Source organism: Phyllopteryx taeniolatus, chromosome 12 (assembly GCF_024500385.1).
Source record: "Phyllopteryx taeniolatus isolate TA_2022b chromosome 12, UOR_Ptae_1.2, whole genome shotgun sequence".
Lineage (NCBI taxonomy): Eukaryota > Metazoa > Chordata > Actinopteri > Syngnathiformes > Syngnathidae > Phyllopteryx > Phyllopteryx taeniolatus.
The window spans coordinates 2,864,747-2,881,926 of record NC_084513.1 but is presented as its reverse complement, the minus strand read 5'-3'; the positions used below and the strand labels follow the sequence as shown (position 1 = coordinate 2,881,926).

Here is a 17,180-nt window from a genome sequence, read left to right as displayed (position 1 = left end):
GACACACAAACCCCTCCACCACGATAAGGCGACAGCTTCCAGGAGGGGTTAAATGATCATGATTTGTTTAAAAATTCAAATACGCTGCCGCTCAAATGATGTGAAGAAAAAATGGGATGCCACACTCATCAATGCAATTTCAGGTGAAAGCACCTAGACACACAAAACACCAAATGAAAACACTCGCAAGGAACATGGCACAGACGCACTGATATTCCATCACATCGTTATTTTGCACAGCTTCTTTGGCATAAAATATTTGACAATTTAAGATTCGGGTCTGTATCCCATTCCTCCCTACTCTTTACTATTAGGTTGGCTGCATGAGTTGGCCAAGCGTTTGGGGACACCTTACTTCTTGTCGCCTCTGGCCGCGCTCTTCCCCACATCGCCTGGCATCCTCCCGGCCAACAGCAGCCAGTGGAACGTATCGGGCTCAGAGCTGGCGGGTCAAGGCCGCTGGAACTCCAGCCAGAACGGAGGGAACACGTCAGCTGGCGAGGGCGCATCTGCGGGAGGTTTGGGAGTTCTGGGCGGGGGCCCGTCCATGCGTAGCAGCTACGTGACATCGCTCTACTTCGCCCTGAGCAGCCTGACCAGCGTGGGCTTCGGGAACGTGTCGGCCAACACGGACTCAGAGAAGATCTTCTCTATCTGCACCATGCTAATTGGCGGTGAGTGGATGCTTGCTTTTCCCACTCCTGTTTCCTGCAAAAGCAACCTGGAATATACCAATGCAAAATTTTGAAAATTCGGCCCCCCCAAGCCACTTTCAAAGAGACAAATTGTGCAGGTGTTATACAAATTCCCAGGTGTCTCAATAACATCATGTTTTCCTCAAATTACCCCAAGGGTTAAGAATTATAGAGCTTTTCACCATGGCATCACACATACTGATAGGTGGCAAAAGACGACTGAGCTTTCGCTGATGGCAACACGAGTAAAAAAATAAAAAAATAAAAAACTTCCACGTTATTTGACCAAGGCAGTGCAATTGAAAACAGGTTACAAAACAGGGCTTGAGGTGATGTTTTTAACCTTCTATACCGTTTCAGTTTGAATGTGTGATGTTTGTTTGTCAAAAAGAAACTGCTTTGAAGCGAATTAAAAAGTAATTTACATTTCAACAGGTAAACTGATTCAAAAATAGACGCAGTGGAAATTCTGACATTTACTGTAAGATGTTACACAGTGATCATTGAGGGACGGGTGAATGAATTGACTTTTTTGTTGCCTGGCTTAATGGCGCAGATGTGCTCTTTTGACGCTGAAATGGAAGACACTGCAGTCTACTAGCAGGCAAGCCATAATTTTTTGCGAAATTGGTCAAAAGACAAACAAATATTTTCAATACAAACCTGATGGTAGAGGTTTAGTTCCCACTCAGTCCCTTTAAAAGTGTCTACAAAGCCTAAAGCAGTCTTGCAATCTTCTATGTACAACAATTTATCCCATCTATTCAAACAGGTTATGCTGGATTATTATTATTATTTATTTTAAGGAAGTCAACCAATCCAAACACAACAGGATTTTGCCGTAGTTTTCAGTCACGGGCAGCGGTACTCACTCGCATTCAGCCACCCAGAACTGCCCAAGGCCTATTGCTTACAAACATCATGAAAAGTCTATAGCACACTCAATTCTTTGAAAATTAGCCTGTTTTGAGGGAACCAACGTGTCTCATGCAAATAAAACAGTGCCTCACTTTGCCCCATATACTGCTGGGCCAATGGCAATTACAGGTTTGGGGAGGGGGGTGCATGTTGGAGAAACTTGATGTGGTGGCGGTTATGGTAACTGAGTTTTCGTACAACGGCAAATTTTGTTGACCCATACACCAAGGGCGTTCTTATACTGTAAGTCAGTTGAAATCAGCAACATGAAATTTAGTTGGCAAGTCAATCGAGAGTAGACAGACAAATAATGGCGTGCAGCTAGTGGGGGCGAGTCGAGGATCGCTTTCTTTAGCCGCGAGGTTAGCGTGCCACCTTTTCTCACCTTCGTTACGACTGGATGCCATAGAGAAGGGCTTGACAAAAAATAACTGTATACGGTACCAAAACCATGTTCGAGAGACGTGTACACGACGAGCGCCCAAGTAAACAACAGTGGATACATTCGGAAATGCTCTCTGAGCGTGCTCTGCTACACTCCAGACCGTTCGTAAACTCAGAGCATTGTTGGAATGTGCGCACTCTGTACTCTGCACTATGTACAGTATCTACTGTATCTTGACCAGAGGTGAAGGGATTACAATTGGTTCTAACTAACAGCTGTAGGCTATGTTACATTAGCTAACAATGTTTACTTTACTGTAGTCCGTAGACTTGCAGTTGTGTAACTTAAGCCAGTTTGGACATTCTCATAATAACTGCCAAATACCGCGATATAGGGAATAAACCGCAATATTAGTATGATCAAAAAAATCTGCGATGCAGTGAAGCCACAAAAAGTGGACCCCAATATAGCTAGGGATGCATATCTCATGCATCTCTAGCTCTTGGACTTCTGTTTCCATCATTTGTTTCCTGTAAAAATCTTCATATCTTTCAATTAGTTCAAGCGCCAAAAAGGCTTCTGTTGGTTTTTAACAAGCTCACTCCTGCAGAGTGGTGAGAATTGGAACGTGAAGAGAGAGTAAAGGAAGCCGGGGGAGGTGACCTCTTAATTAATCCTCGTGAATGTTATGCTCACAGTGAGCTCCATGTGGTCGCTCTGCATTCCATTCAAAACAATGTTCACACATTCCTACTTAACTCATCCTTTAAATAATAAAAAAAAAAAGTATTTCGATGTGTCCAGACTCATTATACTGTAGGGTAATAAAAATACAATTGTCTTTATGCCCTGAATGTCTGATAGCAATAATAGCACTGGGATGGCATATTTTGCCACAACTATGAACATTCCTGCTGTGCATATATATAATCTTTTTCTTATTTTTTGTCCAACAAGATTTCAGTCTCTATGTGCTGATTTTCTTTTTCAATTTAATCTGCCTGGGGTCTTTAGAATCAATAGTGCTGTAACTTGTAACTTGTGCTTGTAACTTTTAAAGCAAGATGACCCTTTTTCCGTTCTCTGGTTTGTCAGAGCAAATTTTCTTACAGCCAAGTTCAACTCGCCAAACACTTCAATAACGATTCGCACACAATAATGAATTTGATGATTAGCATCCCTGGTAAGTATGATGCACTGTATTGCATTTAAACATTATGTATTTTTGTCATTTCCTCAATAGTATTAGATAAATATTGATTCTGAGGTGCTCCATATGATTTAGTGACATGCATTCTCTTCTATTTATTCTATTTTTGGATAATATTGCTGGTTTCTATAATCTCCAGTTGCTAGTGATGCTATTAAGAGGTGGTTTAAGTAAGATAAGTCCCGACTGAAGGTCCAGGTACCAAATACACAACCCGCCATTGACTCTGCACATGGGAAATTGCCACCAAGCGGTCCAGAAGGTGTCATGGCACGGTTTGGAACGCTGATGTGGCTTTTGTATCAAGGCAGGATCTCGTGCTATTACTTTCAAAAGTGTCCGGGTAAATATGGAAGTCAGGTCATACTTTATATAGTCTGAGCATTTGTGGGTTAACTACTGAGCTGTTATTTGTTTTTTTAGAATTGTATGGCAGACTGGATTATAAATGCTATCGTGATGTTTATTTCGATAGTATTACTTAACTGCTCTTTTCTCAGCGCTGATGCATGCCGTGGTGTTTGGCAATGTGACCGCCATCATCCAGAGGATGTACTCGCGCCGCTCGCTCTACCACACGCGCACCAAGGACCTGAAGGACTTCATCAGGGTGCATCGTTTGCCCAAAGCCTTAGAGCAACGCATGCTTGAGTGTTTCCAGACAACCTGGTCGGTCAACAACGGCATCGACGTCAGTGAGGTGAGTTGATTCAGTTTTTTACTTGTTGTCAGAGTGATGTTAGGGTACTGGTCTTACAGTCTGTATTCTTCTTTTCATCCGATGAGGGTATTTTGCTCTTTCAGCATCTTCTTTATTTAGCAATGTGAAAAGTGCCTGCCATCTTTTCTAAAAAGCATGGAATAAGCACTTCAAGATTGTCTAAAATCCTCCATAAAAATAAATTCACCCCCAAAAAATTGATAATTAATTAATTAATTGCTAAAGTACATGACCAATTTTCCTGTCCACACTGCTCTTCTCATTAATAATATTCCATTTGCGCTATTTACGTTGAGTTTTGTGATGCCGTTTGAAACGTCACGGTCATTTTGACGAGTCGAATTGGAGAACCCCTTGGAATTTCGGCCTGTACTGTCCATGTGGGTGGATATTTTTAACTGAAACTCCCCAGACAGTCGATAAAGTGGTTCCCCCGAGTAGCAGACTAAACCATGATGACTTGGGACAGTGCTTGCGGTGGATGCAATTTGAGGCTCGAATCTGAAGAAGTACACATGAGCCCCTACAAATACCTCATGAATTATCGTTTCCCTCGTGGGGGCAGCACCAAGCCGCCGAATTACACCTGTATATTACTATGAGAACCAACAAACACAAAGAAGAAGAAGAAGAGAAGAATCACCTTTTTATTGTCATGAACATGCATTGCATGCACATGAAATTTGTTATCTGCATTTAACCCATCACAGTGAACACATACACATGTTAGTGGAACACACAAGAGCAGGGGGCAGCTGAAGCGCCTGGGTGTCTTGCTCAAGGACACCACAGCCGTGAGTCCGGGGGATGTTGGCGGATGGTCCAGTCGGGTCTTGAACCAAAGTACCCCACGGTGGCAGGCGATGATGTTAACCATTGGGCCACGGCTGCCCCAAATATGCCCCCACCTCCTTTGAGCTGCTAATCAGAAGTGAAAACTGTGAAAACAATACTAATTTGTGCATCCAACAAAATGCATTGCAGCTCTGCTTACCTTTTGGCTTTGGTGTAGTGTTTCACCTCCTCTGCATCCAGATTGCAAATGAATGGACTACATGAGACAACTTCTGCGTCTCTTTTCAGCTCCTGAAGGACTTCCCTGATGAGCTACGGGCTGACATTGCCATGCACCTGAACAAGGAGCTGCTCCAGCTCCCGCTCTTCGAGTCGGCCAGCAGGGGGTGCCTGCGCTCGCTCTCGCTCATCATCAAGACATCATTCTGCGCCCCCGGCGAGTTCCTCATCCGGCAAGGTGACGCCCTGCAGGCCATCTACTTTGTGTGTTCGGGTTCCATGGAGGTCCTGAAAGACAACACCGTGCTCGCCATACTGGGTGAGTGCGCTTGGTCCGACTTCAGCGATGTCAATACATGCATTAGCATTGAGTATCATCGGCATTGACGCTGATCAAGTAGCGGGTTCATTATGAATCTTACCATGCGCTAATTTGTCAGCTAATATGCTAATGTGATAATATATGAACAAGTGAGCCTACTTTGTAGCGGACACGCCATTAAAGATGACACGCAGCACCCCTAGTCTCGTACTGTGCTGCATACCTGCCTCGGCTGCAACGTGGAGTCAGTCTGTATACACAAAAAACATCTAAAAAAAGTCTGGCCTAAACATCAAAGCGGAGACACAGACATGTGGTTTCGCACCAGAATGCTAAATTAATTAACTTCCACCACCAGCCAGCCTGGAGAGCCTCAACAACAAAAACTTCTCCTTCCTGCTGTGTTCCGTACAATGGACGGGATACGAGCGACACCCAAAGGTGGCGAACCCGGAATAACTAATCACAATCTTCACTGGACTTGAATGTGATCTAATATTTTAAGATGAAATGTTTCACCCCACACAACACGAATGCCACATTGCAAATATTACAGTATTCCCAACAATCACATACACTTGAAACATTCATTACAGGGATTAAAGAGGATGGGCGCATGACAGTGCCAAGTTGGAAAATTGTCTCGTTATCATAAATCCAATAATTAATTTTATTCCACTGGTTTTAAGACAAAAATTATCCTAAAATAAAATGCGATTCTCGAGGCATGGTCTGCCTTCCATTTGGTCAAAAGGGTCCGGCCTCTTTCTCTGAAGCGGATAAAAAGGCCAAAGCTCCTTTGTCTCGCTTTCTCTTGCTCGCTCTCTCACTCTCGTTGTTCCACCTACTGAAGGTCTGGCCCAGCCCAGGAGCCCCCCACCTCTCCCAACAAGGTGGCGGAGGCTGGGAGATACAGAAATACCCTGCCGCGCTGCCAAGCGTGGACCGCAGGAAGCACCTGCCAACTCCCCGAAGCTACCCTTTTGGGTGTGGGGCAGTTTACGGACGAGGCTCCGTTGGGAAGTAATTGCGGTGCGAGTTTTTCCCCTGACCGGGTGGCAAGCATTGCCACTTCCAGCGCGCTGGCCGTCCTGCACTTGAAGTGCGTCTTTTTATCTTCCCTGTAGATTCCCCATGTTAGATCTCATTAAAGTTTCCATAAAATTCACTACCTGTATTGTTGTTTGGGTTTGAGGAAAAAAAAAAAACTAGTCTAGTCTAGAACTCTTACCTAATTCATGAAGCACCCTTCAAATTACGAGACTGAGGATGAAAGGTTTGTCGTCACTTTGTCTTGAAGTTTTATACATCTAAAAAGTGACGTGGTTCCCCTTTACTAGATAAAATAGCTTGATTTAGAGCGACATCAATGTGAAAAGGATATCACCACATGGGCTCAGGAACACTTCAGAAAACCAATGTCAGTAAATACAGTTCGGCGCTACATTCGTAAGTGCAACTTGAAACTCTACTATGCAAAGCAAAAGCCATTTATCAACAACACCCAGACACGCCGCCGGCTTCTTGGGCCTGAGCTCATCTAAGATGGACTGATGCAAAGTGGAAAAGTGTTCTGTGGTCCGACGAGGAAAAGAACCATCCGGACTGTAATGGATGCAAAATTCAAAAGCCAGCTCTATTATACATACAGGGTAATTTCTTTCGTTTGTCCATTCAAATTTGGCAGGCTTTTTAAAAACACTCTTTCTTTGTGGTGTGTCAAATTTACAAGACATTTTTTGGCCAATGTGTGGGTCTTTAACTTCTCCATTCAAAGTTTTTTTTTTTTTTTTTTTTTTTTTATGTAATCAATGTCTGGGAGTGCTAATCTGCTAATTAATTTCCTCAGGGTGTTTCACAGCATGTGTAGCACTGATCCAGCAAACCACATTTGTGTTTATGTGGAAAGTGAAACCCCATCTGCCTTCTTTTCATGTGTGTGTGTGTGTGTGTGTGTGTGTGTGTGTGTGTGTGTGTGTGCATGCTCATATGTGTAAGGTGAAGTGGATTTATATCCAAATGCCAAAGGGCCAGTAATTTGACTTGATACACAAGCACACATCAATCGATGCAGCATTGCGCTGATATTAAAAAGGAATAGACTATTACATTATTAATATACCTGGATTATTAATGCTGGAAAGTGTGCACACAAATCTGCTTGGACCCATCACACCTGCTCCTTACAAAAATAAACTGCAGTGTTTGTTTGTGATGATCATTTTAAGCCATTTACCATAAATACTGATCAGTTTACTTGACACATCCAATTTATCAATAATTTGGTGTAAGTCGCAACAAGAAAGCTACATGATTTACCTCCAACCATTCCATTATTCTCTCCCATAAGGAAACCTGCTTCCACTCCACTGGCAGAGTGCTCATGGTTCAGAGCCTACATTATTAACAGACAGGAATTTGTTTACATCGACAACTGCATCTCCTCCACGATCCTCTTTCCAAAGGTGTTACCCAGGGTTCAATGCTTGGTCCTCTATAAATCACACTCTAAATCCTCCCATTTGGTAACATTATCAGCCAACATGGTCTAAATTTCCTCTGTTACACTGTCGACATCCTGATTTATGTTGCAAACAAATCTGTCACCATAGCAACCTCCTCCACACTGGAAAAACTGCCTCATTAAAATAAAAACATAGAACAATACAAAGAAACTTCATACAAGATACAAAGATACAAATAAACTTCATACAAATGCTACTACAGAGTCATAATTGTCATAGGACCAGATTCACTCCCTACAACCACATAAAACTTCAACATCTGTCTTAAACTTTACACTTTCTCCATCCCCACAGCTTTGTAGCCTTATTTTGTAAAATGTATTATTATTATTAAAGGTAATATTTTTGTAACATTTCAAGATGATTACAAATTAATAAGTTCATTATAATAAAGCTAGCTAATTGATATATAGGCTCCAGCACATAGTGAGGATAAGCGGTACAGAAAATGGAAGGATGGATGGATAAGTGATATAGATGATAGTATAGTAGAGTAATAAATTATTTCCTAATGCAGTATAGTTGTGTGCATATGAAGGTGTACAATGTGGTTTTTGTATGAATTAGGATTAAGATGAATTTGAGCTGCTGAGTGTGATTGTAGGTATTGTATGTGCTCATCCCACTCGCAAAATGCTCCCTAGTAAATAGGACATCTTTTTTTCTGTTTTTTCCCTCTCAAATCTTGATCTTTCCAGTAACTTAATTGACACACACGCACAGTGAATGCACAAGCCTTAATAGGAGAACTGATGATCGATCATGTAACCTTTACAGCCGTCGACAGTGACTAGCAGCATGCAAGTAAATTAGTGCACTGCATTGACAATAACAAATAGACAGTGACGTAAATGCCTTTATCTAATGGTTTTAACACAAAAATCTCATGCCCTCCAAGCCATATTTGTTTGCATGCTAAAAGTTGTAAAATAGATTTAACGGACTAATAGGGGAGAGGGGTCGTCCATTCAAGTCAATTGTCTGTTAAATTGAAGCACTTTTTTTCCAGAGCCTAAAAGCACCCAGTACAGTGCAAAATTGCTTTTCTGTACTTTTTGTGGCCTAAAAACACCAGTACAGTACACAATTATTGTAAATATATATATTTTTTAAATCTTGAAAATGTTTGAAAAGTTTTAAAGTTTATCCAAACTCACCTCACTGGTGCTTGGGGGGATGTGATAGGCGTGCTGATAGAAAGTTATTGTGGTGACAAATCGAGGCTCGCTTTCATTGAGGAACGAGGCTACTCCTTTTTTCACCTCATAGATGCCATAGAGGTCTTGAGAAAAAAAAGTACCGTACCAAAATTAGTGCATGTTTGAAAGACGTGTACACAACGAGCATCTCAAGTAAACAACAGCATCTAATCCCGGAAATCCCGGTACCAGTCCCTGTCTATTGATTGCACCACAGGACCAGTAAACAACAGTGGCCAATTCACTTTCTCAACTGCTGTACTGTACAAACCATTTTTGAGTTCCAACTGAAGACTGGTTTCTGTCCATTAAATCCAAAGTCTGTTAAATCGGGGTTCCACTGCATGTTTGAAATGTTAGCGTTTGACTGTACATTTCAGGTCATAAAGCACTTTTTCAAAAATGACTTTGTGGATGGGTCTGGCTCCCCTGCGAGAAAAGGGATTCACTGTACATACTTTTAATTCATGTCCATTTTCATTCTTGCTCATTCAAGCAAAAACTGTAATGAGGCGTAACTGCCAAATCTTGAAGATGAAAGCAGACTACCAAGATTGAGCAATTACCCAGAGTTTTATTAAACAAAGCAAGCAACATGAACGTGAACATGGTAGTGTAAACCAAGTAGTCATGGAAAAACAACGGCGCCAAAACAGTGGATGCGAAAAAACTACCTATAGGGCATGGGTAGAGTCACAGTGGAAGAAAGATGCCACAAAGTGACCGGAGCTTAACTACACAAGTTAAGTAAAATGTGACCCTCCAGCACGAAACCAATCGGAAGTCGCACGGCTGTATTTTGAGCTAGAGCTCATAAAACATTGACCACGTGAAAAAGATCGATTTTCAGATGTGATTCAAACACCAGAAAAATAAGTAAAGATTTTTGGGTTGTTTATTTCGAACATGTATTAAATAAAAGAACAGTTATAAGTAGACAAACAACAAAAACCAAGTAAAAAAAACAAAAACAAAACAAAACTGGCATCCGTATTTAATCCAATTACTGGTGATGATTAACTGATGATTAAATGATTAATTAGATTTCTCATATATGTTCGAAACAGAGTAGGAAGAAGTATAACTTCTCTGTTCCTACCCCTTTAGTCTATATACCAATTTCAATATTGCAACACTTTCATTATTTTCATATACTACTGCCATAACATTATAATATTATATACAACATACTACATGCAATCGACTTTCTTATTTGCTGACCACGTTTATACATATGTATTTATACGTAGTATAGTATTAGACTGCATGGTATGCAAGCAGTTATTCCAATAACCTATATATACTTATACCAATAATTAAAAATATAATGTCAGTATGACTACAATACGACGACAGCCCTTCCTTGTACATCTCCCAATTTTTTTTATTTACTGTGTAGTTATTTTTTAACTGGTGTATGTTTGAATATTGTTGTCGGTCCATATTAAGTAAAAATTTGTACCCCCCAATACAGATATACAAAAGCTTTCCATTTTTGTCCCTGTGTACTGGTCTTAAAATAAAAATTTCTCCTTACATTGTAGCCCCCCTTCTCTCTCAGAAAACGTGTTTTGAAAATTACTCGGCAGCAGATTATTTCTGGCTTAGTTGTCCAGTTTTAAATTCCACAAAGTCCAAAAATTCCACACTTTTAGAGTGTAAAAACAAGTCATTTGTGTGCTGAAGATATCAGCACATATGGACTTTTTTCATGGTTCTTTTTTGTAGTATAAACAGAGACTGTAGTAGTGAGTTCCCCAAAAGTCTGAGCAATAATTTAAAGATGGTAATACTAGAGAGCAGTACAGATTGTGCAATGAGTTCTGGTTGATTAAAGATCATTTCCCAGTTGGAATTGATGTGATTTTCTTACCTTAATGCCTTCTAAAAAAATACTTTTATTGAGAGGATATCGCGAAATCTCCATGTGAAAAGTCAGACAACAACAAATCAACGACACTAACAAGGAAAACCCACATCATGTCTGGTATCAACAGAAAGCTTGGGGTTCTCTGCAGCTGAGGATTTAATTCAAATGTACGTCATTACACGTAAGAACCAACAAGAGGCCGAAATACAGTTCCTCGTGATGAGAAAAATGAGAAGAATAACTTGTATCGAAAAAAGTGACTAAGCACACAAGCAATTGGCGATTAAAAGCTGGAACGAGCAAATGTTGGCTTGAGAACTTAGCTGTTCGTCATTTTAATCAGGTGTGTGCAGGAGGCTCCGCCCATTCACATTCACCCAGGCGACTGTGAAGAAAAAACACAACTCAGCCTCACAGATAAAAGAATCATGACAAAAATAACAATTGTTTGACCACTACACAAGGCAATTTCAGTTGAAAAGCAATTCAGTAGATGAAGATGTTGCAAAATCACTGACACTGACAAGAAAAAAATGCAGTATATTATGCACTACACGCGCGCGCACACACACACTGCGAAGTGTCACTCGGGGATCTCCGTCTGCGGCTCACTTGAACGTTTTGCAGCAATTATTAACGGCAGATTTCCCCAAAGCTGCTGGCGGTCGCTGTCAACTGAGCCGCCGCTCATCATCTGTGTGACACAGAGCGTAAGAGGGGGGAAAGGGGGAGGCAGAAACACAGATGGAAGGAAGAGCATCTAAGATATTTGACCAATGGTTTGATTCCTTCTCTTCTTCTCACCTCCCCCTTCCTCACTTCCTCGCTAATCTTCCATCATGTCTGTCACCACCTTCACCTCCACTTCCTCTTCAACACCTCACCTCCTTTCCCCCTCTCCTCTGTCACTTTCTCCTCATCCACACCATCACCCTGCTCCCATCCTCTCTTCTGCAGTACCAATTATAATTGTATGCTCACATAGAGCGATATACATTATTGAATGATGGCTATTAGTGTTATGCTCTTACCTTTATCGCTCATGCCTGCAATAATGTTACTTTCCATACATCCAATCCACATCTATTCTTCCACCAGCCACATACTTTCTTTCCATCCAACATCCACCCATCTATAAATACATGTATCCACCATCCTTTTGCCGAGCTCTCCGCCCATACAGCGGCTGAAAAAGATATTTACCATTTGTCTCATTAACTCTATTTCCAAAGGTGGTATTGACCTGAAAATTTCACCAGATGTTGGGAACAACCCAAGTAATCCATACATGCAAATAAAGTAGAACAAATTAGCTCAGAATTGAAGTTGTGTGGAATAATGTGAAATGACACTGGGAAAAAGTATTGAACACGCCAACTGGTATTTATTTAATACTTTGTACAAAAGCCTTTGTTTGCAATGACAGCTTCAAGACGCCTCCTGTATGGAGACACTAGTTGCATGCTCAGGTTTGGCCCATTCCTCCACACAAGCAGTCTTCAAATCTTGAAGGTTCCGTGGGATTCTTTTATGGACCTTGAGTTTCAGTTCTTTCCATAGATTTTAGAATGGATTCTAGTCAGGTGATTGGCTGGGCCATTCTAGCAGCTTCATTTTCTTTCTTTGAAACCAATTGAGAGTTTCCTTGGCAGTATGTTTTGAATCATTATCCTGCTGAAATGTCCACCCTCGTTTTATTTTTACATCCTCGTAGATGGCAGCAGATTTTTGTCAAGAATATCTCGGTACATCCTTCCTTTAATCATGTGAAGTGTGTTTTTCTCCGGGTACTCTGGTGTTTGTTTGTGTGTTCCCTGCGATTGGCCGGCGACCAGTTCAGGGTGTACCCCGCCTCTCGCACAGAGTCAGCTGGGATAGGCGCCAGCACGTCCGCAACTATAGTGAGGATAAGCGGTATGGAAAATGATTGAAGGAATATTCTAATCACGAAAAGTGGGTGTGTCCATGCAGGTAAAGGAGATCTGATCGGCTCCGACTCGCTGACAAAGGAGCAAGTGATCAAGACCAACGCCAACGTCAAGGCACTGACCTACTGCGACCTGCAGTACATCAGCCTGAAAGGCCTCCGAGAGGTGTTGCGACTGTACCCGGAGTACGCTCAGAAGTTCATCAGCGAGATCCAACATGACCTCACCTACAACCTGCGTGAGGGCCATGGCTCAGATGTGAGTTGTGATCTTTTAATGCTATCCATCAATCCATCCACATAAGTCTTATAGTCATGTATATAGTAAATGTGTCATAAAGAACACAACAGACGTGTATTACATTTATGAACTGATATAAATAACACCGTTTGTTCTGATGGGGAAAAAGGAGGCGTCAATTTTAGGGAGAAATTTGTTTGAGGGATGGGCACCATTTGAGGAAACATGCTAATACATCCCCAATTCCAATGAAGTTGGGACGTTGTGTTAAACATAAATAAAAACAGAATACAATGATTTACAAATAAGGTTCAACCTATATTTAATTGAATACACTACAAAGACGATATTTGGGAACTGTTGAAGCTTTGTAGGTGGAATTCTTTCCCATTCTTGCTTGATGTACAGCTTCAGCTGTTCAACAGTCCGGGGTCTCCGTTGTCGTATTTTACGCTTCATAATGCGCCACACATTTTCAATGGGAGACAGGTCTGGACTGCAGGCAAGCCAGTCTAGTACCCGTACTCTTTTACTACGAAGCCACGCTGTTGTAACGTGCAGAATGTGGTGTGGCATTGTCTTGCTGAAATAAGCTTGGGCGTCCATGAAAAAGACGTTGCTTGGATGGCAGCATAGGTTTCTCAAAAACCCGTATGTACCTTTCAGCATTAATGGTGCCTTCACAGATGTGTAAGTTACCCATGCCACTGGCACTAACACAGCCCCATACCATCACAGATGCTGGCTTTTGAACTTTGCGTCCATAACAGTCCGGATGGTTCTTTTCCTCTTTGGCCCGGAGGACACGACGTCCATGATTTCCAAAAACAATTTGAAATGTGGACTCGTCGGACCACAGAACATTTTTTCACTTTGCATCAGTCCATTTTCACAGTAGTGTGTTGTGTGTGTGTGTGTTTGTGTGTGTGCGTGTACATGCGTGTGTCTCCACGCACACTTCACACACCTTTCATGTGGAGCCGCCGACATGCAAAATAAAAGCGTCAGGGGACGCTCACCTTAAGAGCAGCTCTCACGCATGAAGGCAATGCATGACCTGGCTAATGTGAATTTAGTACACATGCACTGGGATGTTTACACCACAGTGTGCAGTCTCACACACACAAACAGTGCGGCGGCCGGTAGTGCAGCAGCAGCAGTGGGAGCCCAGAATAGCTCAGTGCTGCTGTTTGAAGCCATCCTGCTGCTAAAAATAGAGCGGAGAGATGAAGGGGGGAAGCACGGGCTCTCCCTGGCTGGCTGTGTCCCCTGCAGCTACTGCTAAGATTGGATCACGCCGGATAAAAATAGCCCAGCCTGTCGAGGAGGAGGAGGATGACTATGGCTGGCTTCTCCTCTTCCTCTCCCACTGCAGTGTTTTTTTTTTTTGCTGCAGAGAACAAGTGTGCTGACATGAGAGTAGTTTTGTGCATGAGGAGGACAGCTGAGGAGCGTGTGTTTGGCTAGCAGGCATCCATGTTGCTTGTTTATGCTGGTAGAGCAAATCTGACTATTATTAAAATAACAGCACGAAATATGAAAGCAAGCATACACTACCAGCCATAATATTCGGAACACCTTCTGATGGAGAGATGAGTGCGGGTGTGTCGGTTGATGGGCAAATGGATGGATGGATGTATGGATGATGGGTGGATGTTTCGCTTAATGATGAATGGGCTGATGGGTAAATGAATGCATGGGCTCATATTGAGGGAGGGATGGATTGTCTGATTGATGTGTGAATGTATGGGCTCATGGATGGATGAATGGACGGGGCGACCGACCCACCAACAGACGGATGGATAGGCTAATGGTGGATGAATGGATGAGTTAATGGACTGATAGACAGACAGATGCTAGATCTGTTTTATATTGTACAGGTGTACCTAATACTGTGGCCACTGAGTGTAGTTATGAATCAGGCTGAAAACTGACTTCAGGCAAGAACATGTCATGCATACAGTACGTGCAACATGACTTATTAACACTGACCTCACGTCACGTGGCTTACATCTGCCGTGTAACGCCTCGCTCTCACCCAGGAAGTCAAGGACGAGCACTCGTATTGATCAGTGCCGTATATGAAGAGGCACGTGCACTTTCATTTAGGAACACAAGTTCCTGCTACAATCGCACACGCAGACACGAGTGGCACGGCAAACCTGGGCACGAACACACTTGATGATCACGCCCCCACATTGCACATGCCGGGTCTTTGGATGCCTCTGGAGCCCAAAGCTAAGAATAGAACATGAGGAGCTAAAAATAAATCCCACTGCCACAGGAGGACGAGAAAGAGGAGGGAGGACATGATGAACAAGACGATGCTGAGCAGCCAAAGATGAGGGATGAGGAGTGAGAAAGATGCAAATGAAAAATCTGTCTGCATGATGAGATATGAAATGCAATCATTATTAGTCATTGCTTCGGTTTTTATACCATAAGAGATCCCATTGTTCGAAACACTATCATTGTGAATGGATAACTGATGTAATGCTGTATTAACACTTCAAACATACAGTAGTTGGGTTTTTTTCAGCAATACAAGAGATTATAAATATATTTGTCACTTTTATTTTTCATGTTTATTTTATGTCTTTATTTGTGTTACTGCTTATGTTTTTTTGTGTATGTGTATTTTGTCAATTTCATTTTTTCGGTATCTTAAGTACTTTTCAATTTGTGTTCATTTCAATTTAGTTTGCCGATGCATCGAGCAGGCTCTCAGTACAATGTATAAGAAAATGAAAATGAAAGAACATTTGAAATCCGAAGAAAGGACCAATACCGACCCCTAAACTCAAGCAGCAGTAGTGAGTCAGTGATGTGCTTGCGGGGCTGGTTAAGTAGACATTCACTCCTCTCGTTTTCCTCAATGATCTTATTCTTTCAGTCACTATTTCAAAGCTGCTGGATGTCGGAGTGAACGCCAACTGGGAAATGAAGAATTTCACCTTGAGGCTCCTGCTAGGTTAATTAGCGTGACTTAATTGACTTCCTCCTTTGTCTTTTTTTTTTTTTTTTTTTTTTTTTTTTTTTTGGGGGTTTTGTTAGATGCCTCATTTAACATCACAGATGTGGCCTGGGAATGAGTGTGAGTGTGTTGAGGGTCCTTTCAGGTTAATAGCTGCGGCACTTTTATGTGATTTCCAGCACAATGCCATTTGCAGCCTTCCCTCACTATACATATGACAATTGAGTGTGCACAGTTAATGAGAAAAATCTAAATGAATACAGTAAATAGCTGTATATACAACATATGTATTTCTAGGCAGATTAAAACCTTGCAAAAAAAGTTTATTTACATTTTTTTGTGACTTTAGTATTTTGAATCAGTGTAATAATATAAAGGAAAACAAGAAAAATTACATAACAATCGCTTTTGCCATGAAAATTTTATGAATAATAGTGTATTTTATACATGTATTAAATTAATAAAATTTAATTAATAAGTTCGCAATACATTCAACACGCAATATGATGCAGGGCAGTTCTACACCAGAATATATGAATTAATTAGAAGCTGAGCATTTTTATCTTTGTAAAGGCAGAATTGGACATGTAGTACAGTACAGGTGTACCTAATATTGTGGCTGGCGAGGCAAAACAGTTCTTGTGTTCCACCTACTGGAGAAAGAATGTATTTACATGCATATTTGTATGAATAACACTACTCGGCCATAAATATAAAACAATGAAACAAATGAAAAACTGTAAGTACAACGGAAAATGAGCATGGCTTCTTCTGCCACGTAAGGAAACTGCAGCGGTTGCTCGTGTATTCGGTACCTGGGCCGTCAAGTATTCTAAACCTGAGACGTGTTTAACCTCGCCAATGTCTGCCATTGAATACTTGTTTTATAACGCTTCATGTTGAATGTGTGTGTGCACATTGGCCAGACTCTACTGATGTTGAAGGCCCTGGGCTGCTAGCGCAATGGCAACATGCAGAGGCTGAAATCTGATTGGACAAAAAAAAAAAAAAAACTAACATTTATATACACTATAGTGTAAGCAGCATAGCTAAGAAAAATGCTGTGAATTTTTTTTTAGAACAAACCGAGGATCCCTTCCAATTTGGTACCAAAGTCTTGTCCCGGTGCTTTTCAATCAAACTAACCTCCAAGCGTGTGTGTGTGTGTGTGTGTGTGTG

At 41.6% G+C, this 17,180-nt stretch overlaps 1 protein-coding gene and 1 long non-coding RNA gene across 3 annotated transcripts in view; one reads left to right on the top strand and one right to left on the bottom strand.

Annotated features, from left to right (window-relative positions):
- The window catches only part of kcnh3 (potassium voltage-gated channel, subfamily H (eag-related), member 3), a 152,045-nt gene that overhangs the window by 121,531 nt on the left and 13,334 nt on the right, over positions 1 to 17,180 (top strand). For both annotated transcript variants that reach the window (XM_061792815.1, XM_061792814.1), the window contains 4 exons: positions 315 to 674; positions 3,709 to 3,908; positions 5,013 to 5,262; positions 12,831 to 13,045. In XM_061792815.1, coding sequence (XP_061648799.1) covers positions 315 to 674; positions 3,709 to 3,908; positions 5,013 to 5,262; positions 12,831 to 13,045 — 1,025 coding nt within the window. The remainder of the gene's footprint in view (positions 1 to 314; positions 675 to 3,708; positions 3,909 to 5,012; positions 5,263 to 12,830; positions 13,046 to 17,180) is intronic.
- Positions 4,626 to 15,152, bottom strand: LOC133486941 (uncharacterized). The gene is made up of 3 exons (XR_009791163.1): positions 15,020 to 15,152; positions 4,924 to 5,231; positions 4,626 to 4,850 (listed from the first exon to the last, which is right to left on the bottom strand). It is a non-coding gene; the product is annotated as an uncharacterized LOC133486941 (long non-coding RNA).